Source organism: Chelonoidis abingdonii, chromosome 3, assembly GCF_003597395.2.
Source record: "Chelonoidis abingdonii isolate Lonesome George chromosome 3, CheloAbing_2.0, whole genome shotgun sequence".
Lineage (NCBI taxonomy): Eukaryota > Metazoa > Chordata > Testudines > Testudinidae > Chelonoidis > Chelonoidis abingdonii.
In genome coordinates, this window is record NC_133771.1 from 178,998,484 (window position 1) to 179,026,078 (window position 27,595).

At 39.2% G+C, this 27,595-nt stretch overlaps 1 protein-coding gene across 1 annotated transcript in view; it reads left to right on the forward strand.

The window, feature by feature from the left end:
* The window catches only part of MTA3 (metastasis associated 1 family member 3), a 203,865-nt gene that overhangs the window by 152,968 nt on the left and 23,302 nt on the right, over nt 1-27,595 (forward strand). Inside the window, exon 14 of the mRNA XM_032774365.1 lies at nt 26,531-26,617. Within this exon, the coding sequence (XP_032630256.1) occupies nt 26,531-26,617 (87 nt within the window). The remainder of the gene's footprint in view (nt 1-26,530; nt 26,618-27,595) is intronic.

The window sequence follows — 27,595 nt, forward strand, 5'->3', positions numbered from 1 at the left end:
TACAGATTATAGCAAACATATGCCTAACATAGTGAATGCTAATGGGAAGGGGGTAGGTTTAGAAGATAAAATAAAAAAAGAACAAGTTAAAATCACTTCGAAAAGTTAGATGCCTGCAAGTCACCAGGGTTTGATGAAATGCATCCTAGAATACTCAAGGAGTTAATAGAGGAGGTATCTGAGCCTCTAGCTATTATCTTTGGAAAATAATAGGAGATGGGAGAGATTCCAGAAGACTGGAAAAGGGCAAATATAGTGCCCATCTATAAAAAGGGAAATAAAAACAACCCAGGAAACTACAGACCAGTTAGTTTAACTTCTGTGCCAGATTGATAATGGAGCACAGTAATTAAGAAATCATCTGCAAACGCTTGGAAGGTTGTAGTGATGGGGAATAGCCGCATGGATTTGTAAGAAACAAATGGTCAAACCAATCTGATATTTCTTTGATAGGAATCGAGTCTTGTGGATAAGGGAGAAGCGTGGATGTGGTATACTAGACTTTAGTAAGGCATTTGATACAGTGTCACATTATTTATCGATAAACTAGGCAAACAATTTAGATGGGGCTACTAACAGGGTCGGTGCATAACTGGCGGATACCGTACTCAGAGAGTAGTTATTAATGGTTTCCATCCTACGGAATATGTAAACAAGTGGGTTCTGCAGGGTCTGTTGGGGATCGGCTCTGTTCATATCTTCATCAATGACTTAGATATTGGCATAGAAAGTACACTTATTAAGTTTGACAGATTATACAACTGGGAATTGCAACTGCTTTGGAGGACAGGTCATAATTCAAAATGATCTGGACAAATTGGAGAAATGGCTGAGGTAAACAGGGATGAAGTTTAACAAAGAAAAATGCAAAGTGGCTCCACTTGAAGGAAAATCAGTTTTCACGCATACAAAATAGGGAAGATACTGTCTAGGAGAGTATGGCAGAAAGGGATCTAGGGGTTTTAGTGGACCACAGCTAAATATGATGTCAACAGTGTGATGCTGTTGTAAAAAAAGCAAACATGATTCTGGATGCATTACCAGGTGTGTTGTGAGCAGACAGAAGTCATTCTTCCGCTCTACTCTGCACTGGTTAGGCCTCAACTGGGTATTGTGTCCAGTTCTGGGCACTGCATTTCAAGAAAGATGTGGAGAAATTGGAGAGGGTCCAGAGAGAGCAGCAGAAGAAAGATTAAAGGTCTTGAGAACATGACTATGAAGGAAGGCTGAAAGAATTGGATTTGTTTAGTTTAGAAAAGAGAAGACTGAGAGGGGACATGATAACAGTTCAGGATTTAAAAGGGTATCATAAGGAGGCGAGAAAACTTGTTCACTTAGCCTCTAAGGATAGAACAAGAAGCAATGCTTAAAGTCAGCAAGGGCAGTGTTCAGACCGGACATTAGGAAAAAGTTCCTAACTGTCAGGGTGGTTAAACACTGGAATAAATTGCCTAGGGGAGTTGTAGAATCTCCATCTCTGGAGATATTTAAGAGTAGGTTAGATAAATGTCTCTCAGGGATGGTCTAGACAGTATTTGGTCTTGCCATGAGGCAGGGAACTGGACTCGATGGCCTCTCGAGGTCCCTTCCAGTCCTAGAATCTATGAATCTATGAAATCACTTGAAAGTTTCAAGAGCAGTAGAACAACAACTCATTGATGAGAGGAAAAAATGTCTCTTTAAAATTGGTGTAAATTGGCACCAATTTCTAAAGAAAGCCTGGGGGCAGGGGAGGGGAATTAGCTGTAGAATTGGGTTCACTTTTGATAAAGAACCTTGAACCTTTATCCCTCCTTGTTCTGATTTTATCCCCTAGTTTGTGGATTAAAGAGGAGCTGTAAAATTTCTTCTTATTTGAAGAAACAAAACAAAATGGTGCATCTGACTGTTAATCATCTTTCTAGAAGGGACGTTACTTTTTTACACCATTCAAATTTTTAAAACAATGGAAATGAAAAGCAGAACTTTTGAAAAGCAAATAGTCATTCTTCCATCAGACTAACTGTGCCTTGAGTGCTTTCTCTTTGTTCTTTTGACTGAAAAAGTGTCTTTACAAGTTAAAATCGTGACCTGAAAGATCTTTTTTATAAACACTGACATTAGTTTTTGTTTTTACCTGAAGGAAAAGTTGCATCTACATTCTGTCCATTGTATTCTGCCACCCCGATTGGCCCTGAAACAGATTAAAAATCCCCACAGTAACTGATTGTTTTTGAAAAAGGATTTTAAAAAAACCAAATAATTTGATATAGTGGGACTCAAAGATTGTGTGGGCAATATTGTTTTTTATATTGTATTTCTCCAACAATATCTTCTGTGCATAAAAGAGCATCGTACTCCTCATCCACGGATTGCTTGTCCATGGAACTGTGTTGCGCATCATTAAATCTTATCTAATAACAAATAGGGACTGTGGCAAATTGCCGGTACTGTTCTGCTGGGTCTCGCGCTTTCTCTTCTCTAGGGTAGGTTCAGGGCGCTATTGTTTGCCTCTGAACCGGTTCTTAATTACTCCACTAGTGTCCTTGGAGGAGGGGAGTGGAGAGGGAGGGACCTGGGCCCGCCCTCTACTCCAGGTCCCAACCCAGGGGCCCTGAGGGTTGTGGTGAAACTCGCCACAGGCTTGATTAAAATCGTAAGACCTTGTCTAATTGACAAACACATGGCTTAATAAAATATCTTGTACAGATTTGTAGTGTCATGCATGCACTCATCATTATTGTCCGTTACACCTGATACTCTCTGTACTTCTACTAGGCTTGTCTGCACTTAAAAGTTAGATTGAAATTACTACTAGCTCAAGGGCATAGAAAAAAACGATCACACCTAGACCAACATATCATGACTTGACCTAACCCAGGAGCCGTAACACACTTGTCGACAGATAAAATTCGCGTTGAGCGTAGGTACCAATTGTTGTGGGATGTGTCTATCCTGCACAATGTAAAAGGCCCCTTCCGGTCAGGTGAGACTGCATCGTATCTATAAAACGGTTATGCACGGCATAGAGCATGCTGCGATGTACGCTGTGCTGATTTTTGGCTTGTAGTGAGTCATTCCCAATAATCTGCTACTAAGATACCGAGAAATGATGAATTTATAGTAAATGAAATGTTTGACTCCCTGCGTTGCAGTGTGCATGCGCTCTCTCTTTTTTTCTTTCAGTATATTATAAAATTGAACTGTGCTGTAATATTTTTTGTTGGTTGTTGTGAATTTTTTATATTGAGGTGGAATAGTAGGCTATGCTATTAAAAATAGCAAAAGAATGCAGTGATGGTTTGTTTTGAGTTATTAGGGTATCAATTATTTCACAGGGCCTTGTGATCTCATCAAAAGCTAAGTGGAAGTTTGTCTATTAGAGATTATTTGTTTGCAGTGATCAAAAATTAATAGTGTATAAAAATATTCTGTTTTTTTCGAATAGAAACGTTCTGAAGGCAGCTGAATAGCAAGGAGTAAAATTGAGAACAGTGGACATTGTACAGGCCGCACCGTAGAAGTATAGGCAAGATTTATGCTTGTGACTTTGATTTGATGAGACAGTAACGTATTAGATAAAAAATGCAATCCCTATTGGTCAAGAACACATAGTTAAAACTGAAAGAAAATAGACCTACTTGATAATAGCTCTGGATATAATGTGAAGTAGCTAGATTAAAACCAATATATATCAGAAATCGATGATACTAAAGATATTGAATCCGCCTGTAGGGCTTCTTATGATAACAGAAGATTTTGTGAGTGATCTGGTCACACACTCAGCATGATTAAGGCAAGGACTGATATAACCTGTACTCTCTTTGTGAGCCCTTGTTTAATAAATTCATCCTATTGTTCTTGTCCACACATTTTCCATTGAATAAGATAAGATAGAAGTAAAACCAAAAGAAATAGATACTGGTTAAAAAGCTGTGGATTGTATGTAACATAATGTGCCCTTGTTACCCTTTATAAGCAAGATTATGTGCCAATTAAGCTTCTTATAGAACTATCTCTAGGCAGTGCAGTATATATGTGAATTAAATCACATTTCAAGTCTTAAGCCCAGATTAGTTTGGTTAAATACACTACTTTATCTTACAATTAAGTTTACACGTATAATCATTAAGCAAGTTAGAGTTGATAGAGACAGAAAACATTATGACTCTTAAATGATACAGGGCTATGACGACACTAAATCCTTCTCTGTGAACTAAGCCCTATTAAACACAAATATCTGTGATGTTTGTTAATGTCTCATAATGTTTTTAGTTATTATTGCTTTTTGGATTTAATGTAATGCTGAAAGATCTGTTTGTGTAAAACGTATGGTTATAGGGATATCGAGCAATAATCCATAGTAATTCACATTAATGATTGTCCTCAGGGTTATGGAGGCACTAGACGAGCATTAGGGCCAAAAATTCCTCACGTTAGCTCTAACACCACATAGTTCTGATATCCATTAGACATAAATGGAAATTCTAGCACACACTGCAGAAATACGAATATTGAACAAAGTGTAACCTCTGTAGATCCTGTGTAAACTACATACATACATACTCCTTGTATATGTGTTTTCATGCAATCTCTTCGTAGACAATTAATAGTGGAAGGCAGTGGATAGACTGCAATAGAATTTTTAAGCTTTTAGTGAATCCCACCTTTGCAACTGTCTCAGTGAGGGTTATTTAACCCGAAACAGTACTAATAAATATTTTTTTTTAAAAAATGATGTATATAATTTAGATGATGGATATTTGTGACATCGACTAAAGTCAGAGCAGTAGTTTCTGGGAAAAATCATAGAGTGCGACAATCATCAAGCACTTAAGATTTCAAGCGCAGTTAAATTTTGACCTATGTTGGTGGTTGTGGAGGTATAATAATAAAAAATAATTAATACATCTTGATATAATGCTTAACATTCAACATCCTCTGCAGCATGATTTACTGAATTCAATACAGGACACGTGTAGTCGAGCACCTGGAATTTAGTGGAGTCGCACCCCACTTGAGCCCTTTTGAAACTGAGCGGTGAGTATTACCAACGGGAAAGTAGGCAGGTTCCCACGTGGGAACTGTATTACGCGAATCAGACATAGGTGGTTTAAGTCAGTATCCTGTTCTGACAGTGGGCCAAAGCAAATACATCAGAGGAGCTGCAGGAACACCAAACAAGTGAGTAATATGAGATAGCATATAGTTACGTTCCTGCAGCTGGTTTGATGGGATATATGCTGTCCTCAATAGCTCCTCTAGAACACATGGAGGTTGTGCCAGCATCCCACCACACTAAGCCTGTTTCCATGATCTTCAGAGTGTTTGTGCTGAGAGGGTACTGTGAGATCCAACACACTAACACTAAAACTTCACTTTACCTCAGGAAAAGCACGTGTTGAAATCAGTGGGAATATTGACTTGAACTAAACTACTATTGTGAACCAGGCCCTACATTTCTTGTGCTATCTTCACCCGTGTCAACAAATTGACTTACACTTAATAAAAGCGTTGCTCATGTAAGGACACCTTTCACTCCATAAAAATGTTAACTTCCTGGTTAGAATAGCATCCTTATTTTAAGTTTCAAGACATGTAGGAGAAGTAATTTAATTTTTTATTGGACCACTTCTGTCTGAAAGAAGACAAGCTTTGAGCTATACAGAGTTTTCTCCAGGTCCGGCGTAAGATACATCTAGGAATGTCCAACTAAATCAAGCATGGAACCGCGATCATATTATACTAGGCGAGCACAGCAACAAAGGGCGTACCAGTTTAAAGCGGAGTGCGCGCAACTTACCTCCCCACCCTCCACTCCCAGCCTGAACCCTCGACAACTCTCTGCTCGCACCATCCCGATTACCTTGAGAGAGGAGAGGGACTCTGTCTCTAAAACCGCTGAGGACTGCTCTCCCAGTACGTTTCGGAACAAATGATGGCCGCGAAGAGCCTCGTCCGAACGCTGCCGGTCAGCTTGCCTGGAGAAAGCGCACTGGTATACGCAACACAGGCTCAGCTTCTGGGACAGCAGCCGAGAGCAAGCCGGAGTAGTCTTCCTGACCCTCCACCAGCCTGCCTCAGAGTGTGGCTCCTGTCCCAGATGAGCTAGCCAGCCAGGCACTCTCCCAGTCAGCTCTCTGTGCGGCACTGCGGCAATCGTCCCAGGTAGCATGGCACTGGAAGCTGCTTGGCCCTGCCTCTTCCCTTCGGCTCTGGCCCCGCTCTTCTTTAGCCACCACTGGGCTGGCTGCTGAAGGGGCGCTGACCCTGGTGCCAAAACCCATGTCTTCCCCTTTGGACGTCATGGACAAAGGAGGTTATGTAGATTACAGATTGTAGTTCTGGGAGCATAAAACAGTGTCTCTGGTTGATCCATGATTTAAGAGTTTAACAAAAGCTATGAATTTAAGTCCTAGGGTTGTCTTTGAAAGATGCTGTGACAGGGTTCCTTGAGGATGGGGCTGCGAGGTTCAGATATGGATAATATTGTGTACTACTGTTCCATCTGAGTGTGTCAGCTGTGACACTAGGAGTATCTTTCGAACTGAAGAAGAGATCTGTGAAGCTCGGAGCTTGTTCTTTTACAAACTAATTACCTCAAACCAATCTTCTCTCTCTCAATTCTGAGAACTGCACAGCTACTCCTACATAACAATAAGTCTTTCCGTTTATTTAGTAAATTCTCCTTTTTTGCAGTTTAGCATTTGGTATGTGCATTATATTTTTTCTAGTGTGAACATTTATTTGTGACATTTTCTTGTTACAATTATAGTGTTGATACTGGAGAGAGATATTATTTATTCTCTTGAGTAAGTAGGTTCTCGCCAGGCTCAAATCCATTACTGCAAATTTTCTGCATGTAAAATGAAGCTGGGCCAGACTGCGTTCAGATAAAATAATGCATATACGACATAGTTCTTTGATACACACATTTTCATCAAAAAATAATACAGATCGACCCATGTGCTCATTATAGTTAAATTAAGATGGTAAATTGAGTCTTACTCAAACAAGCCCAATTTACTTCCTACCCACATCCATATCATCAAAATTTATATTTCACCAAGGCACCAAGACATTTTTGTGACCCTGTCTATATAGAATCACTATTTGAAACTCAGTACTAGCTTGAGTTCTCCATATGTTCAAGTGTTGTGCGATGTCTGGTGCTTTAAGCGAGTTCACTGTGCACCTGGAGTAATAACAGTTATTAGGAAATCCCCAAGCAGCACAAGTGTAAAAAAAAGAGCAGAGGTTACTCGGCAAGAACCTTCTCTAACTCAGAAAGAAAGGAAAGGATCACGCTACACCGCCTGCTTACTTTCGGCTACTACAGCCATTGGGAGCGCAGGTTGATCATCAAAGATATAGAAGCCAAGTCTTTCGTTAGCGATAATTCAGAAGTGCATTCATTGTGAAATGATTCGCTTGTTACAGGTATAAATCCTTCACACATTTGTCCCCAGATGGTGAATTTCACATTTTTTCAAACACAGCCTTGGTTTGATGTGTGAAAACTTGATATTGTTTTTCAAGAAGAAAATGCTTTGTTTTTCTCGTGCACTGGCCTTTATTCCAAAGCACATGTGGATAGGGGAGGAGGTGATATGTCCCTATATAAAAACTCAGTGTATAGCCCTGTGTTCCAGCTTTTACATTTTAGTAACGTAGTCTGCAAACGCTTCATCAAGCTGTTTAATAATCGTGTTTGTTGTCTGTAAGCTAAACAGATTTATAGAGAAACACAGAAAAAATTTATGTTACTCACGGCAGAATTTGTTAGCAGATAGAGGCCAGTTTATAAACCAGAAACACGAATTGAAACTTGGCTCATGTTATTAAGCTGCATATAAAAATATTTATAGAGAAGATTACTCTTTTTTTATTTAAACAACAAACCAATCCCAATCACGATATCCGCAACAACGAAGGAACGCAGGTGCTAGATGACATTGGAGCTATGGGACGACATCTTAGCAACAACAAGACGTCATTAATAGGACAGGGCTTGGTGAAAAGTTTGCTATGTGTAAGTAGATTTTTTTTGTGACGAGTCTTAAGAGTGCAAGTCATTTGTAGAACATTTTGCAGGCTAGTTTTGCCAGTGCTATTTGCACACTTGTGGATAAAACAAATGTATTGTTGAATCTGTTACCACATTCCAAGCAAGTGTACGGGTTGATCTTCTTTAATTAGATAGTTAGAAATTGAGAAATATGTCAGCATATTAACTCTTAAATACGAAACCCACCACTGGTAATAAATTAACTCACATATTCTTTAGACCTATATATACAACTGTATTAGTTGTTGGTTAGGGCAGACTGAATCAAGGTAATGATGCTGAGTATGTACAAAGTGATGGTTTACTCTTTAGGCAGCTCTGTATTGAATCTGACTTTGGTCCACAAAGTGCAAATTGCATTTTAGCAGTTTAGGAGGTCCCTAGTGGGATTTTCTACCATAGCAAACCTCACCACGAGATTACACAAATGAGAGAAGAATAATGATAAATTTGGCACAGATGCGTGGATCTCAGCTCATAAAGGGTCAAGGACGTTTAAAAAGACATGAGATATATCTTTAGAGTTTGTGACCAAAAGCTTAAATGATAAAAAGTGCCCTCAGCTGTTCACTAACTCTTTTGTCTATAACACCAAATGCAATTTTTAACAATATTTCATACAGAACAAAATTAAATGTCATGGTCGAACTGATTCTATCACAGATGGGAGATCCTCTGTGCAAAGCTCATTATGGTATAGTGACCAGTTTTAATGTATCTCCAAAGTAGACTTTAAGGGGGCTGAGGATCAAAGTCCATAAACAGTAGATATTTGATATGATAACATAAAAAAAAACAAACCTTTGACCTTTTTCTGGGTTCCAGATGGCATTGATTTCTTTTACTTCATTGAAACATAGAAATAAATTATCTTTATCCTAATGTTAGGATCACCAAGTTCAAAACTGATAGGATGAAATTGATTATTTTTCTATATTTTTTTGATTGTTTAAAAAGACCTCTAAATCACGCTCAAGTAAGTTTTGTTTTTCTCAACTTCTGATAAATTTGTAGATGCTGCTTTTAATAATATGCTCTGAGGTAATAATAGCATATAAGTGTTTTTTATCATTTATTTAATGTAATGCACACATATAATCAATCAGCTGTATTTTTTTCTCTTCCTATAGCACACAAACAGATCTCATCAGTGGTATTTGGGGTCCCCAAACATGCAAGTGTAGATTGTTGTGCATCTTGCTGGATTTTATGGAAGAATATGGTGCCTATGAAAGCCAACGTCAGACAGAAGAGATGAACTTCTCCCTGTCAACCACAGAGTGTAGGTTAGTGTAGGCAGATAGTTCTGATATAAATTGACACATTTTCTCAGAAGTTAACTGTGATTTAAATTGTGGTATGTAATTTTCTTGAGCCTATCCACCTTTTGGGGCTGAGAAAACTGAACATGTTTATACTTTTTGTGGTTATTGAAGTATATAATATTTATTTCAGATTTGACATGTGCTCAGTGCATTACAAAGCATGAGTGAACACATAGTTGTTTTACGGAGCATATGTTTCTACAGTCTAAAAGGCAGGGCAGCAAGCATTTACTCCTTTGTATAAAGTACTCCTTACAGAACCGTCCTCACTGTTACCGGGAGACCCTGAGTGAAAGATCACTCTCGCAGAGATCCACCAACAAGATATATGCATTACTGAAGCCTAATTTTTGAAGTCTTTAATAAGTGGTGCATAGGCCTTGAGCTGTCCTTGCTGCAGAGGTGAATTTCACCTTCAACTTCTTGTGACTGGCATCCTAAATAATAAAATTGTCCTTCATGCATCCGATGGTGGGTGACACCAGTGTGTCACACTATCAATCAATGATGTGTATCTAATAAAATGCCAACACAACTCTAATCATTTAATGGCTTACATATTTCCTATGGTTAGTCCTCTGGCTTCTCCAAATTCTGGTGAATTCGTGGGTTATTTTCTAATGCGTAAATACAAGGAAATGACCTATAATGTTTCTTCTTCAATTGTGTAGGAAATGCTAATTTCTTTCATTCTTTTTCAATTTGTATTTACTTAAAAAATCTTAGTGTCTTTCTTGTTATATTCACCATTGGAATGAGATTATTGGTTAGACTGTGAGACTGTTTGGTTGTTATTTGTTGCATTTTATTGTGTGTATTTATGATTTCTTACAGGATCCCCGTATTAGAACTCTATTATGTCGCGCCAGGCAACAAGGTAGCCAGTCTAACACTGTAGTACCAAAGTCTTCGGGTGAAAAACAGCGCCAGCTTTCTTCCTCACACGACGCGTTTTGACAAAACTTGCCGACACGTCGTGCAAAACATACGCTCCAATGAGTTGCGGCAGGCAGCAAGACGTCCTTTAAGTCCCTATACTGTGCTGCCATGAGATCAGAATGTAAGTGTTTATTAAATTCCTAGCTAAAATGTGCTTGTCTTACCAACCATTTTCTGTCTTTCATTTATTTTCTTTTTGTTCATAAACATTTCTTGTCTACAATTCTTTCTGTTTTATTTTTTCCCCAAATAAAAAAAAAAAAAAAAAAAAAAAACAAATTAAACTAAATAAAGATTACTTTGTTCCTGTGTATCAGAACAATTTAACAAAGGCTATCTGTTAAGAAGTATTTCAAGCTAGTTTTTATGAAGAAATGGAATTGATAAGGGGATATTGCCAATGGATTACAGTAAAGAGCATCAATCTCATCACCTCATATCACATACTGTCCATAAATGGTTTTATGCTTAGTATCAACAAAATATCATGGGAACATGTGTTCATGTTCTGAATACACAAGCCATTATTCCTGCGAGGTTAACAGTGAAATATGAGTTGCTTTAAAAGCATTTATTTTTTTGCTTTCACAGTAAAGAATACCAGGCAAGATTCGCTACCTTACGCCAACTTTGATTTCAATGGGCTTTAAAAGGAGTAAAGTTTCTGTTCATCACATAAATTAAAGATAGCTAGAATAGCTTGTCCTTTATATTCACTTAATATTTTAAGATCATGATGGCATACCTTGCCTGTTTAACCAAAGTTTACTTTTTCATCTTCTTAAATTTAGTTTTACACATATTCCTATACGTTTTGGGGCTTTTTGCTGTGTTCTTGTAAATCAAAATACATAAAGACACCTTGCTAGCTATGAGTCACTTTAATGGAAGCAATTTGCCAGAGTGAAACTTAAATAGCTTTTGGAGGTGAAATTGAGACAAATGCGCTGAGAAATGTTTACCAAGTGAAAGGTAGTAATATTAATTGGCTTCTGTATGTCTCCTGGTTGTTATTAGAGCCCATCCATACACCACTGCAGTTATTGATACTTCATACTAGGCATTTGATCATAGGGTCTTAAATGTATAAGTTTAATGCAGAGTACCACAGCTAACGTATTCTCAGCTTCCACTGGAGGTATCTTCAAGCTATGCATTGGTGCAAATCAGTATGGAATGCAATTACAATACTCATCTCACTAACATCAGATCTAGCAGAGAAAGATAAAAGATTATGTCAGCGGATGCTGGAATGTTACTATACATATTACTGAGATAAAAAGTTTTGAGAATTAGAACTGATTTTTAATCAAGCTGTAGTTTACTGGATTAAGGCAATAAGTAAGGATATATTTCCCTAGGTTTTACAGTGGGATGTTTAATGTATACCTGTTCATATAAAGAAATCATGGGTTTAAATCAATTATTGGATTATTTCATTCCTCTCTCTATTGCCCACACTCCACAAGATCAACCGGTGCAAACATCATTACTTGATAATTTAATAGCTCAGGGGAGGTAAGTACTCACCTGGATAAGTTTGCATGATTCAGACCTAAGCAACAACATTCTTGTTTGCTTTAACTACAATGGCAAGTCTCACTTGGGCCTACATTTGTCTTTTCGCTTAAACTGGTGAATTAAGGGAGCCACCACTAAGTCCATAGGCGTAAAAACATTTTAAGAGGAGAATTCATGCATCCATTGTGAAGTAAAGCAGAATGAATAGCTCTGTGCTTCATTGTTGGTAGGGAGAGGCGCATGACAGGCTGAAATGTGTTAAATTGTTATTCCTATACAGATCTATAACAAACATATGCCTAACAATATGAATGCTAATGGGTAAGGGGTAGTGTTTAAGAAGATAAAATAAAAAAAGAACAAATTAAAATCATATCGAAAAAGTTAGATGCCCTGGCAAGTCACTCGGGTTTTGATGAAATGCAATCCTAGAATGACTCAGGAGCTAATAGATGAGGTATCTGAGCCTTAGCTATTATCTTTTGGAAAATAATAGGGTGGGAAGAGATTCAGAAGACGTGGGAAAAGGGCAAAATAAGTGCAGCTTATAAAAGGGAAAGAAAAAAACCCAGGAAAACTCAAGACCAGTTAGTTTATACTTCTGGGCCAAGATTGATAATGGAGCAAGTAATTAAGAAATCATCTGCAAACGCTTGGAAGGTGTATGAGTGATGGGGAATGCAGGCAGGAATTTTAAAGAAACAAATGATCAAACAAATCTGATAGCTTTCTTTGGACCTAGGAATCCGAGTCTTGGCTGGATAAGGGAGAAGCGGTGGTGTGGTATACAACTAGCTTTAGAAGGCATTGATACATGTCACATATTTACGAATAAACAGGCAAACAATTTAGATGGGGCTACTAACACGGTCGGTGCAATAAATGGCTGGAAAACCGTACTCAGAGAGTAAGTTATAATGGTGTTTCCATACTACGGAAATGTAGAACAAGTGTAGGGTTCTGCAGGGGTTGTTTGGGATAGGCTCTGTTCATAGTGCTTCACAAATGACTTAGATATTGGCATAAGAAAGAGACACTCTATTAGTTTACAGATATAACAACTGGGAGGATGCTAACTTGCTTTGGAGGACAGGTCATAATCAAAATGTATCTGTAAAAAAAAAAAAACAAAAAAAAAAAAAAAAAAAATTAGATGAGAAATGGTGAGGTAAACAGGGATGAAGTTAACAAAGAAAAATGCAAGTGCTCCACTTCAGAAAGGAATAACAGTTTTCACGCATAACAAAAAGGGAAGAATACTGTCTGGAGGAGTATGGCAGCAAGGGATCTTAGGGGTTTTAGTGGCCACCAAGCTAAATATGATGTCAACAGTATTGATGTCTGTTGTAAAAAAAAGCAAACATGATCTGGATAGCATTACAAGATGTGTTGTGAGCAGACACGAAGTCATTCTTTCCGCTCTACCTGCATGGTTAGGGCCTCAATGGGTAATTGGTGTCCAGTTCTGGGCACTGCATTTCAAGAAGATGTGGAGAAATTGGAGAGCGGTCCAGATGAAGAGCAGGCCAACAGAAATGATTAAGGTCTTGAAGAACAATGACTTATGAAGGATAGGCTGAATAGATATTGGCTTGTTTAGTTTAGAAAACGTAAAGGACTGACGAGGGGACATGATATGCAGTTCAGGTATTTAAAGGGTATCATAAGGAGGCCGGAGAACAACTTGTTCACATTAGCCTCTAAGGAGAGAAAAGAAGCAATGCTTAAAGTCAGCAAGGGCGTGTTAGACCGGACATTAGGAAAAGTTCTAAATGTCAGTGGTGGTTAAACATGGAATAAATTGCCATAGGGGAGTGTTAGGAACTCCTCTCTGTGAGATATTAAGATACGTAGTTAGATAAATGTCTCTAGATGTGTCTAGATCAGTAGTTGTCTTGCCATGAGGCAGGAACTGGACTCGTGGCTCTGCGGTCCTCTTCCCAGCTAGAATCATGTAAATCTAATGAATCATCTTGCAAGTTTCAAGAGCAGTAGAACAACAACTCATTGATGAAGAGAAAAATGTCTCTTAAAAATTGAGATGTGTAAACTGCACAAATTTCTAAACAGAAAGCCTGGGGGCAGGGGAGGGAATTAAGCTGTAATTGGGATTTCACTTTTGATAAGAACTGACCTATTATCCTCCTTTGTTCTGATTGTTATCCTAACGTTGTGGATTAAAGGAGGCAAGCTGTAAAATTTTTCTATTGAAGAAACAGAACAACATGGATCATCGTGTTATACTCATTCTAGAGGACGTTACTTTTTAACCATTCAAAGTTTTTAAACAATAGAAATGAAAAGCAGAACTTTTGAAAAGCAAATAGTCATCTTCATAGACTAACGTCCTTGATTGCTTTTCTCTTTGTTTTTTTTGACTGAAAAGTGTCTTACAAGTTCTAAAATCTGGACCTGAAAGTCTTTTAAACCTGACATATAGTTTTTGTTTTACTGCAAGAAAACGTTGCATCTACATCTGCATCCATGTATATCTGCACTCCGATTTGGCCCTGAACAGTATTAAAAATCCCCACAGTAATATGTTTTTTTGAAAAGGATTTTAAAAACCAAATAATTTGATTATAGGTTCAAAGATGTGTGTGGGCAATATTGTGTTTTTTTGATATTTATTCTCCACAATATCTATCTGTGCATAAAAGAGCTCGTACTCCTCATCCACGGATGCTTGTCATAGCGAACTAGTGTGCGCATCTTTAAATCTTATTCTAATTAACAATAGGGAGCTGTGCAAATTGCCGGAGTCTAGTTCTGTGCGGTCTTCTCAAGCGCTTTCTCTTCTCTAGGGTAGGTCAGGGCGCTAATGTTGCCTCGAACAGGTTCTTAATTACTCCACTAGTGCTTGGAGAAGGTGAGTGAGAGGGAGGGCCTGGGCCCGCCCTCACCCCCCCCCGTTTTTATACTCACTAGGTCCCAGCCAGGCCTCAGAAGGGTTGATGGTGAACCACTTAGAACTAGCGCGTTCTTCCTGGGTACTCCTTCTCTCTACCCTTTCTAGCTTGTGACGGGCTTTTGCCTCCCTTCTCCAACCTTGGTGCCTTACCTAGGTCTTATCTTCTGGACTTCACATCACCGCCAGCACTCCTCCAACTTCCTATATTCTCGTCTTATCAACTCTTTGCGTTCTCCAACTCTGCAAACCTGCAACTTGCTCAATCAAACTTCTCTCTTCAATACCCACATCTGTCTGACTGAAGCAAGGGTTTTTATCACATGACTGAAGTCAGGCGCTTCTATAATTTGGAGTCAGGTGCTCTAAATGGCTACAGGTGTTCTAGTTAATCTAAAGCAAACCTTCCTCCCTTGGCAGGGAATAAGGCCCCCTGCTAACACTCTCATGCTGCCCTCTGGCCATGCTGTATCACAGCACATAATTTTAAGTTGCTATAAAATCTGAGTTTCTTGCAGTTGTTTGTTCTTCCTTCCAGTAACTTATATGTGTTTCTCTGTTATAGCACACTTAATTGATTCTTATTTTACAATTTAACGGCCTCTGTTCCTGAGCCTTTGTTTAATCCTTTTTGAAAGAAACCATAATGTCATTCAGTTTTAGGTGGGGGCATAGATACATTGATTAGCAACAGTTAATGTCTGTGCTGACCATGAATGAGTCAGCAGCTATAATATTGAATGACATCCTTGTGCAGTACTGCAGCTGTTGTGATCTTCTGAGGCACTCAAGCTAATAGCCTACTAGCCAAAGTGGCAGGTTGGTGGTGGAAAGGCATGAAATGGCTGAGGAGTCCTGGGCTCTGGAATTTGCCTTCTCATCTTGGTTTGCCAAAGCTTGGATGTAATGACCCTTCTGACGCTCTGCAAGACTCATCTGTTCATGACTTTATTTTTATTTGTATTGTAGTAGTGTATTGTAGTCTAGAAATTGCAACAGAGGACACACTTGCTAGGCACACTTGCTAGCTTATAGTCTAAACAGACAAGAGTGGAGGGCAAGCAAAGATGAAATGATTTTCCCAGGGTCATACAGCAAACCAGGTACAGAGGTAGATTGCTTGACTCCCAGTTCCGTGAACTGTCCACTAAACTGGACTGCCCTCTTGGAGTTTCTTTTCAGGCAGGGTGGGAGTAGGCTGTGTGTGAATGATGAAGTGAGCTTTTCTGAGAGCTGTAAAAGCAGCTATATTTTGCTAAGGATAGCATCTGTATAGGATCTTCACTCCTAAGTCTTGGTTTATTGGCACAGGATAGGCAGAACTCCTCGATCTCTAGTGAGGATTTTTTTGCCCCTAAAGGCAGAAATAGTTGTCAGGTTCACAAGTCAAACTCTTCCCCTCTGGTGGTCAAGAAGGTTTTGTGTGTTAATGTGTGAGATGTAGTGAATGTATTTTTAATTCTTTTGTTGAGTTTTGTCTTTGGAATTGTTTGGAATAGCCATAGAATTTAGATATGCATTCCTGTGAGAAATTAAACTAGAGAAAAATATGCATTGCACAAGGGTGATCCTTAAAGGCTTCTGCCTATGAAGTGGGGAGGTTGACCAGCACCTTTCAGGATCAGGTTCTAAATCAGCAACTTTCAATATTAATATTCTGTCCCAGGGCTGCATTTGTCTTTTGGAGAGATTGTCCCCTCAACTCTGCTTTCTCTTCTGAGGCATTGCAGCAGTTCATGCCCCTGCAGGCTTCAGGGACTGAGGTAGGCCAAGAGAAGCCAGAGGAGAGGCCTTTAGTCTCTTCCCCCTGCCCCCCCACCCCCCACACACACCATCACACTTCTCACTGAGGAGCGTGGCCAGCTCTATGAGCAGAGTGCACTTCACCCTCACAGCCAAGAGTGGACTGGTTGCCTCCTTTCCTTCTAGGTAGGAAAGAAGCCAGGCAGGACTGTAAAGATTGGCTCCAGGAGGCTATCACCACCAGGTGCTATGACAAATCATCGTACCCTGATGTCCAGGTTCTTGTTCCCAGCTTCCGCTACAGGTAGCCATGCTTTCCCCCCCACCTCCACCTCCTGTTCCCAAGAACTGATGAAAGGGACAGCAGCCCAGATTTGGAAGAACAAACAGGCAGTAAAAGGCCTTGTGACTCACCATTTTATTCTTTCTATCCCTCCTGGCTTTGGTTTTATAAAGCCAGAAGGTGTCTCAGTATGCATCAGTCCAAATTCATCCTGGTATCACTGCCACAGGTAAATGTAGCTATTTGTGGGTGAGAACTCAACATTACTACCTGGGAGAGACTTTTACTTCAAAGAATGGCCTCCTTGCTATCCAGGCCCTTCATAGACTGTCACAAGCAGGCAGGCATCACCTCAGTCCCTCCTTTTGATGTCAGAGCTCTCAGGTGGCATCAGGCCAACAAGAAAAAATAAATTAACAGGTGCCAAAGTGCTTCTGCATGCTTCCATAAGCAGTGCTAATGTGGGTAGACACTATTGCAAGTATAGCCCCTCTCTGTTTAAAAATCCCCTCATGTAAGATCATCTCCCTGAAAAAGACAGTGGGATACAAATCTGTTTCATGCAAATATGTGAGGGTTTGGGCCTTGAAATCAGATGCTCAAGCAAATGAGTTCTCTTAGTGCTACCTGGGAAATTTTGTGGAAAGTTGAAGCTATTCAGAGTCATTGGAAAAGTTGATTTACAATCCTGGCTCCTGCCAGATGCTATAGAAAGGAATATAGGTCATGTGACATAGATTTTGATGACAGATGGTTCCATCAGATATGGCCAGTTAATGCAGTACAACAGGAGAAAACACCTCTTTGCAAGTGGTAGCTAGAACAAGTGGAAGGTGTTGAAGTGAGGTATGTAGGTAAGGCGAGGTCTCATCTGCCCTTATTTTCCTCAGAGCTATCTGCATAACTCGCAACCAGCCTTCTCTGGAGTTAGGCCTCCCATGCTCTTTTCATTTGGGAGCAAATGGCTATCTATAACTTTGGTCAAAATGAGGTCACTGGACATTGTCCAGATGGGGTACCCTATGTAGCTGTGAATGAATCACAGGAACAGCTTTGGCTCATTCCCAGTTTCAAGCAACCCATGGAAATGCCAGAGTATGAATGAAATCATCCATAACTTACTTCAGAATGAAACAATGCAACCTGTTTCCCATCCCATTTCTAGCTTCAGAGTATCAGGAACAAACAGAACAGGGCTCTGTCTGAAACATTTGAATAAGTTCCTAAAGGAGGCTTATCTGCACATTTCCATTTTACCATCTCACGGACATCTAAGTTTTGCATATGAATAGAAGCTTCTTCCCACCCCAATATCAGTCATTACAGTTTGATCTGAAAATGCCTCCCGGATCTCCTCCAGGGTCATGGCAAAATATTAATACTGGCTTTATGAAAGAAGGAAATTCACTTTTATCTCTTGCCAGGCAATTTTTCTGATCAGTGGTCTGGACAGAGAGAGAGCTTCAAAAAACATACAGAGTTGCACAATTTCTGTAGTATCTTCGATTCATGATGCGTGTAGACATTGGTTCCAGGGAAGTCAGATTTAGGCCTGGGTTGGGGCTGAATGTTGTCAGTTACAAGTTCTCCATCTCAGAAGAATGTTAACATAAAGATGAAGGACCCCCCCCCCAATAAAGGAAAATAAGTGGTGTCACAGAAACAAAAATCCAGGTCTTACTGGATTAATGATTGCATTAATGAACCAGGCAGAGTAATCCTTATGTCAGATGCCAGCTGGGAATAAAAGAATGGGTTTATTCAGGTCCCAGTTCAACTCAGGAAATGGGTACCAGAAAGATTGCAGCATCCATCAGGTAGAACATAATGATTCACTGAGGTCTTGGAGCATTGTTCCTGCCAGGGATAATAGAATAGAGCTGGTCATGACAATCAACTTGTCTGATGGGGCTTTCATAAATAAACTAGGGAGAACACAATCAGTTCCACCCCAGTGTAAGATGGAGGATATATAATATATTTCATTCTTCTTCGAGTGCTTGCTCATGTCCATTCCATGCGAAGTGTGTGCACGTGCCGCATGCAGATTTCTCCCTTCGTTGTATCCATTGGGCTGGTTCTAGTGCCCTCTGGAGCCCATGGGCCACACACTGTCTCAGTTCTTTCTGACCGCCCATGATGGTTGCTGGAACGATCCTTCTTGCTTCAGCAAGGCTTCTTCCCAGTGGTCTTTGGACTTTTTCTACATTCATAGTTATCATAGAGTAGTGTACATAGTTTCAAGTAGTTTTAAGTATAGAGTTAGCTAATTCTTGTCGTAGAGGGACTTTTTTGCCCTGGTACCTAGGCTTCAATTCCTGTGCCTCCTGTGGCATGCCTATGCTCATGAGTGACCTGCACTCCAGCTGCTTAAAGTGCCTGGGTGAAACTCACGTGAAGAACAAGTGTCAGATCTGTCCGGACTTCAGACTCTGCACTAAAAAGGACAGAAACATCAGACTGAAGGCTATCTTCATGGAAGCCTCCCTCAGACCTATCTCAGAGCTGAGCCACTCTGATTTGGTACCAGGTACTTCAGCATCAGTGTGAAGTGCTCCCCCAACACGAGCTCTTCCAGGCACCGTTCTTCATCTCTGGTGCCAAGGAAGAAGCACAAGAAGCAGCGCACCAAGAGAGGGTGCTTGCCAGTGCAGAAGAGAGAGACAAGCAGGGAGAAGGCAGTTTAGTGACACCCATGCTGAGACACTTTTCTTTCCCCAGACCCATGTCAGCACTGTCAACTCTGCGAAGGGCATTGATTCCAGTGTGGGGACCTCTACTGACATGAGGAAGCTACCGCATTGCCAGGGGACTGACATTACCGTCGACCCTGGAGACTTTTCAGGCCATCTAGGGACCTTCTCTCTCTTCCAATGCTCCCAACTCCATTGGGACACCCACCATCTCCAGTGTCTAGAAGCAGGAGGGAACAGGATGCATCAGACACTTTCCCAGCACCAGGTCCCCCACCAAGCACCACATGATCCCAGCGTCCTGATCTCCAGCACACCACTGGTCCCTGGAACCCTGGCACCATATGGCAGCAGACGTGGGTACCTCTCCACCATGGTTGCCGAGAGAAGAAGAATCCTCAGAGTCTTAAGGGGAACCTTATGTACCGCCAAAAGCCCACCATCGGTACCCAGCCTACGTGCCATCAAGCTTCAGCGATGGTCCTACAGTGGGCACCTGTCCTATGCAGTGGCCCTACTGGAACCCCTGGAGGTTTCCCTCAGTACCAGATCTGTCCTCCCAGATCTATAGTGAATGTAGGATTGAGGGTACCAAAAGGATGGAAGAAGCAGCAAATTTGCAACTAAGGAGAAAAAGCAAAGTGCACCTTGCAAGAAGAGAAGCATATCTACATGGGATTTAAGAACTACTCATCCATCACTCTCTCCAGACAGAAATAGTGATGAGCAGCTGGCTTAAGAACAGTTGTAGTGGTGGAATGTCATTAGCATGTGGATGATTGGAAGAGACAAAGCATCAAAGGAATCCAGAGGGTGGTAAGTCTTTGGTACTTAATATGCAGTGTCAAAAACCTTTAATGGTCAATTAATAACTGGGTTCCAAAGTATGTTCAGGAGAAGTCAGAGTATGGAGGCAAAATAATGACCAGAGAAGGCCAGGAATGAGGACAAAATTACTTTGCTTTGTTTAGAGCAAAAGTTTAAATGAATTGGAAAGGGCAGGATTTGGTCTGCAAGAGTCTGAACCATTTACTTGCAGTTCTGTGACCCATCACTACATGGTCAGGAAGCTTTTCTCATCTAATCAGAAGGCTTAGGAGTCAAGGCCACTATGTGTGATGGTTATTTTATAGTGACTGTTGTTGCCATTTTCATTGTTTTCTTGGTATTGGGTGAAAATTCAAGGGAATTCAATTGGACACTGATTACGCAGCTCTCTGAGTTTGTGTTTTGGGGCAAGAAGAGGGGCGCACTCAAAGAGATGTGTTCTATATCTGGATTCATTTGACCTGAAAATGCTAGTCTCTATTTTTTAATGTAAATTTCAACTCAGGATAGTCTTTTTTTTTTAATTCCCGCCTCAACTGTAGTGTGTTGTTACTAGGTTCTGTAAAATAGCTGCTGGGTTCCACCCCAAACTGGATTGCATGTCAGTGGTGGGTGAGATGTAGTTTGTGTATTTCTTTAAATTTGTAAATTTTGGAATCCTCTTCTTGTTTCAGGTGATTTTGGTAACCTTCATTGGCATGTTGGTTTTCCTTTATTTTATAATGTGTGGAGGATTCTGTTACTAGAGATGATTGGTTTTCCTGACCACAAGAATTTTCCAGATTTTGAACATTTTTTCTGTCCCAAATTGGGAGGAAGAGTTAAAATGTTGAAAATTTTCACAAACAGATAATCCAAAAAACTGTGTGAATCTGGTCAATCAAAATGTTTTATTGCAGTTTTCAACCTTTTATTGTTTTAACCTTTTTAAAAATTATAAATAAATGGACATTTTTAAGCTCAAAATTATTAAAAATGAAAAACCAGAATTTTTTGTTTGGATGTTTTCTAAAGAGGGCACTTCAACAATTTAGAAAATATTTTTTCAAATGTTTTTGAATTGTGAGTTTTGCCAAAACCGACTCTCTCCCACAGATTGTTTTGGTTTCAAAGCATAGACATTTTCTAATGACAAAAATGTGTATTTGGAGAATTTCTGACCTGCTCTATTTGTTATGTACTATGGGAGTTTTGCTGTTGACCTCAGTGGGATCAGGACTTCACATCTTACATCAGCAGATGCCTTTCTGAAGATGGTATTAAACATTAAGTAGCACAATGGGACCCTGATCTCAGGATATCTAGATGCTACGGTAATACGAATAATTAATAATACAATAACTGAGAGAAGACTAGAAGTTTAGATTGATGCCTTTCCTCATAGATCTTTAGACTGAAAGTTCAGTCAAAGGATGGTCGGAAACCACTCAGCCAGACAACATGCAGTGCTAAGAACTGAGGTTAGGAGAGCTAGCTAGTGCTTGGGTAGGAAACCACATTTCCTCTATAGAAATCTCAAGGGAGTGGAGAACAGTGCTAAGCGAAGAGCATAAAGGAAGGACTGAGGATTAAAAGAAACCTTACTTCACAGAAAACATGTATCAGTTCCCAACCTTCTGGGGGGCAAAGATTCAATGTCACTAATCAGAATAGAAGAAAATCACAAGAGTAAATCTGTTCTTATTCTGGCTGGAAATAAAAATCACACATTGTATATAATCTTAGTTGGAACTAGAACTTAGATGTTGATGCTCTTTGAAAAATTTCAGCTGAAACCTGTTATCTTTACACCTTTTCATACCTTTATCTTATGCAAACACTGACTGCTGAGCTGGAGCTGGTGCCACTTTGAGGTGTTCATTCTTTAAGGAAAAAGATCGTTTATGTTGCTGCTCTGGAGATTCACAAGAATAGGTGTTTCTGACAATAGACGTGGTCAGTCATAATATAATTTTAACATACAGACAACAGCTTTGCCATCTCAACTTGTGAGCTTGTCAGGTCTCGTAAACTAGCAGATTGAACTTGGTCAGTTCTTGGATGGGAGGCCTCTTGGAAAACCAAAGAAGTAGGTTTGTAATTCAGGTTGATGGCACTCTTCTTTGAATCTGAATTGAACCTGCAGCCCAGCATGGTTCATGGAGGCAGGATTGGGAGCAGACTACTGAAGATGCTGTTTTTCAGATGACATATACAATCAAAATCTTGACCATTTCTTGTTGTGAAACATCGTGTGACACTTTTCACAAGAGTAGGGATGGCTGCTTTGGTACCTGGCCAATTTCCAATGTGAATAACAATTGCATTCTATCTCTTTAAGGCTTTATCACCACTGTTGACTTTAGGCCACTGGTGCTCACAGGAATCATTAGCGTTCAAATGTTATGGGTGTCTTACTAGTGCAAGGATTAAAGTTAATATTATGGCCAGAATGTTCAAATCCTGATATTCTAAAATTTTACATTTGTTTGTGAAGTCCATGTAGTTCTCTGAGTCTCCAAAAAGTCCATAAACCCTAAATGATCTTTTTCCTTAAAGAATGAATACCTCACAATGGCACCAGCTCAGCAGCCAGTGTTTGCATAAGATAAAGGTATGAGAAGATGTAGAGATATAGGTTTTGGCTGAAAACTTTTAAAGGATTTTTTGTAACAGTGAATAGAATGGATTGAAAAGTGTGGTTTGAGGACATTTAAAATAAGAATCGAAGCAAACATTGCCATTGCATATTGAGAAGCCTTTTCCTGGATAATACGGCTGTATTCATTTTGGAAGATGTGGTAGCTGCAGCATTAGCACTGGAAAGTGGATTCCATTGAATCACAAACATTTTTCTTGTAGACTACCTTACAGGTAAGTGGGTTAGTTTAAAATTTTTTTCTTAAGGCTGTTGTTAGCATGAGAAGGCTGAATCTGAATGAGACGCAAATGAGAACCTGTTGCATTACTGTAACAACTTTCCTTGTGCAGAGTGAGGTTAGAAGTGTAACCGCCAAGGTGGTGTAGATATGAGATTCTGTAGCTAGTAATGAGGGTTTTTTATTCTTAATTTGACAAAGCCTTACATAACAGTTATCATGAAATATTTATTACCAGGATTTGTGATTTAGTTTTATTTTTAACATTCTAATTCAATGAATGTATTTTAATAGGTTTTCACCAAACCTTAAAAGAACACCTGGCTCTAAGGGAACTTTAATGTTAATCCTATTGACACATCAATCTATCTGTCTTCCAGTAGGAAAGACAAGGCTATTACCATAAATAGCAATAAAAACTCCTACAAACATAGACCCCAATCCAGCAAAGACTTATGTACATGCTTAAGAGGGTAGGGATGAAATTCTGGCCCTGGTGTGAGATTCCCATTGGCTTCATTGGGGCCAGGATTTCATGATGGTAATAATCCCAATTACTTCTCTGAGACCACCACTAAGGCTTGATTATGCATCAGTGAAGTCAAATGGGAGTTCTGCAATTAACTATAATGGGAACAGGATCAGCCCCCCAGTTTGTAACGTTAAGCACATGTTGCAGGATCAACCTCCCTTGTAAACTTCAAAAGACCAGACGTACCTTTAAAAGATGGACTGATTTCTCTGACAACTCAGGCAGTCCTCTTCCTGGATCCTGCCCAACTTCTTGACAAGGAACATGAAAGACGAGCATTAAACATGTCAGTAATAAATGCCGTTTATAAACTGTTGGTTTTTGAGTTCAGTATTTTACACAGCTTAACCAGAAATCCATGATTCAGGAACAGAGCCTCAGGGAATCAGCAGCGTATGCCTATACTGTGAGAGATAACTATATAGAATACTGTTTTAAAAACGATTTTGACTGTTTTAGGAAAAGTCTGTTCTGCTGCACCCACTGCCTCTCTGTGGTGGTCAAGCAGTATGACCACAGTACTGTAGTTGGGCTGTGTTTCAGACCCGCCCCCACAGTCTGGCACATGACTTCCTTACCCTGATTCCATGACATTTTACAGAAAATGCTAAGTTTATCTCACAGGTTACTTCACAGTGGCTGCTTCTGCTCCCCAAAGTAGCTGTAAAAATATCTACTGTGTTTATCCTACTAAGGGAGTCAATGGAGAAACATCTTTCTCTTCTCTCATTTAAAATATTTCAAGTGTAGCAGTTTTAAGTTACTTAATAATGTCCGCTGAGTTAGTCCTAACGCATTTTTTTTACCAAGAAGAGCATTTGTAGTTTAATATAAAGTACTGTGTGTACTTGGCTTTTAGAGTATTTGAGATCTCAAGACTTTGAGCTTCTCAGATATCAGCTGTCTAATGAAACTTGCAGTAGGAGCACAGAGAATATTATCATCTCATTTCTCCGCGTATGCTGTTTAATATATTTTAACCATTATGAAGATTTTATAGCCTATTAAAAAAGCTTGTGAACTTACCTTTATGAAAAATCAAAGTTTGAAAATAAATGCTGCAGCTGTTATTGATCTGGCAAAGCACCATGCAAATTTTTCATAGGATTGCATGGAACTTGCGTATGAAATTACAAATTTCTGGAAGGTGCAAAATTTCACCTTTCTTTTTCTCAAATATAAATTGACCTATATGGTACTCCTGATCACAAGGGTGTTTGTGTGTGTTTATCATTTCGTACTGGGATAAAATGAATAGGAAGGAATTCTTTATTTAAAAACTAAATACAAAGCAGAGGCAAAGTAGACACTGGATAAATGGTTGAATTTTGGAGTCAGATGCTCGAATCCCTATTTTTAGCAGATTGGATCACACACATGTATGTGTAGATATATATTGTGTTTGTTGGTGTATGTACCTGCATATAATATGTGTTTGTGTAAGAAGCAGTGGGAGTTTGGGATGTACAAAGTATGCAGAAATTAGCCTACTTTTGAACTATACGATATACATTTACGTGGGGCACACTGAAATCACTATATGATTATTCCTAGTGCTACTGGAAAAGAGACCAATCAGTCTTTCCAACTATTTTTAAAAAATGATGTATTTGGCTTCCATTCATTCAGGTCAATGGTAAATCTGTTCATCTGTATTCTTGTCAAATTTAAATGACAACAAGACTCGAGAAAGTTTAAAAGAAATAAAAAAAGAATCTCCAATATAATATTGGCCCCATAACTGATTCTTTTGTTGAAAAGCTGATGAGTTTTGAATCCCATTCCTTATCCTGTGACAGCTAATTATGCAACACTTGGGATATTTGTGCTGAGTACTTTAATTTTTTTCTCTGCCTGAAACTTCTTACAGTAGGTTATGAGCAGTCTGATGAGTACTTTTATGAGCTAGTAAACCTCCTGCATGATTCTGTTCTGACTGATGGATGAAGTCCTCTGTCTGAAACGAGGTAAATTCAAACATCCCATCTAATGACTTTGATATAGGGTACACAAAAAATGCAGAATATAATGAATACAGCTGAAGGACCTTCTCAAAAGTGCAAATGAGGTAAAAATATGTAATATAATAATGATGAAGTCCTGGCCTGATTGAAGTCAATGGCAAAATTCCCATTGACTTTTTTGCGGCCAGGATTTAACCCATAGTTTCTATTTATGAAAGATATGTTTTTCTGTTGATAAATATTGTTATTGGGAACTTGTTATAGCAGGTTTCTTTTAAGCTTATCCTTGTCATAATCATCTACAGTGTTACATTTTAGTTACTAGGAGCGATATATAACACCACATTACCAGGGTAGCGTAGGCAGAGTATTTAGTGAGTTCCAAATCTTAAATAATGATCCTTTCTCACAGTTAATTCATAATTTCAGAGCCAGACAAGCCTGTAAAAAACTAATGCAATGAGGCCTTCTGTTTAATTAGACCATTAGAGGTATCTGTTAATGCCCAGGACTGTTTTTGTTGTTATTTTTATTCATTTTTTTAAAAATCACTTTTTCATCTTCATGATGTTTTCTTTTGCACAGAGTTGGCCATTTTCCAAAAGATTTTGTAGCCACTCGGTGTACTAAAAATAGGTTCTCACAAATATTATCTTTTCATGTTTACATAGATGAGCATATGTCCTGATGTTGCATCCTAGTCTTTAGTATGTGTGCATCAGAGGAATACAAGATAAAAAGAACATATATTTTTTTTAGTCAATAATATGTCATACTAAAAATACATAGAGGAAATGTACAGATGTACCATAATTATTTATGTAATTTGTGAACTAGCATATTAAAATTAAATTTTTTTTTTAAACTTTCTAAATTTTTTTATCCTCAGATGCAGACCGACATTGTGAAATAGTTGGAAGTCCTCTAAAGATCAAAAGCACTAGAAAACCACTGTCTTGTATTATCGGGTATTTAGGTGAGTATTTTTCCTTTGAGGAAAGTGAGATGTCAATACGTTAACAGTATTTAAAAATCCTACTCACCAATAAGGGAATTCATAACAACATGGCAACAGTATGAATAAGAAAGTACATTATTAAAAGCTCAGATGTTCTATTCTAATTGTTTGAGCTTGCAATATTTAGTTAGAATGCCTTTAGTCATCGGTGTAAAATGGCATATTTAGCATGTGAAAAATGATCCGGCAATCTGTTTGTTTTTTTTTTTTAATAATTTTTACCTCAGTGGTAATGAGTTGTCCAGTGGCACCTTAAAAACTAACAGATTTATTTGGACATAAGCTTTCATAAGTAAAAAACCCACTTCTTCAGATGCATGGAGTGAAAATTACATATACAGGCATAAATATATTGGCACATGAAGAGAAGGGAGTTACTTCACAAGTGGAGAGCCAGTGATGAGAGGGCCAGTTCAGTCAAGATGGATGTGGTCCACTCCCAATAATTGATGAAGAGGTGTCAATATCGAGGGAGGGAAAATTGCTTTTGTAGTGAGCCAGCCACTCCCAGTCCCTGTTCAAGCCCAAATTAATGGTGTTAAGTTTGCATATGAATTGTAGCTCAGTTTTTGAAGTTTTTTTTGTTAAAGATGACTACTTTTAAATCTGTTATTGAATGTCCAGGGAGATTGAAGTGTTCTCCTACTGGCTTTGTATGTTACCATTCCTGATGTCTGATTTGTGTCCATTTATGCTTTTACGTAGAGTCTGTCTGGTTTGGCCAATGTACATGGCAGAGTGGCATTACTGGCACATGATGGCCTATATCACATTAGTAGATGCGCAGGTGAATGAGCCCTGATGGTGTGGCTGATGTGGTTGGGTCCTATGATGGTGTCGCTAGAGTAGATATGGGGACAGAGTAGACAACAGGGTTTGTCACAGAGATTGGCTCCTGGGCTGGTGTGATGTGTAGTTGCTGGTGAGTATTTGCTT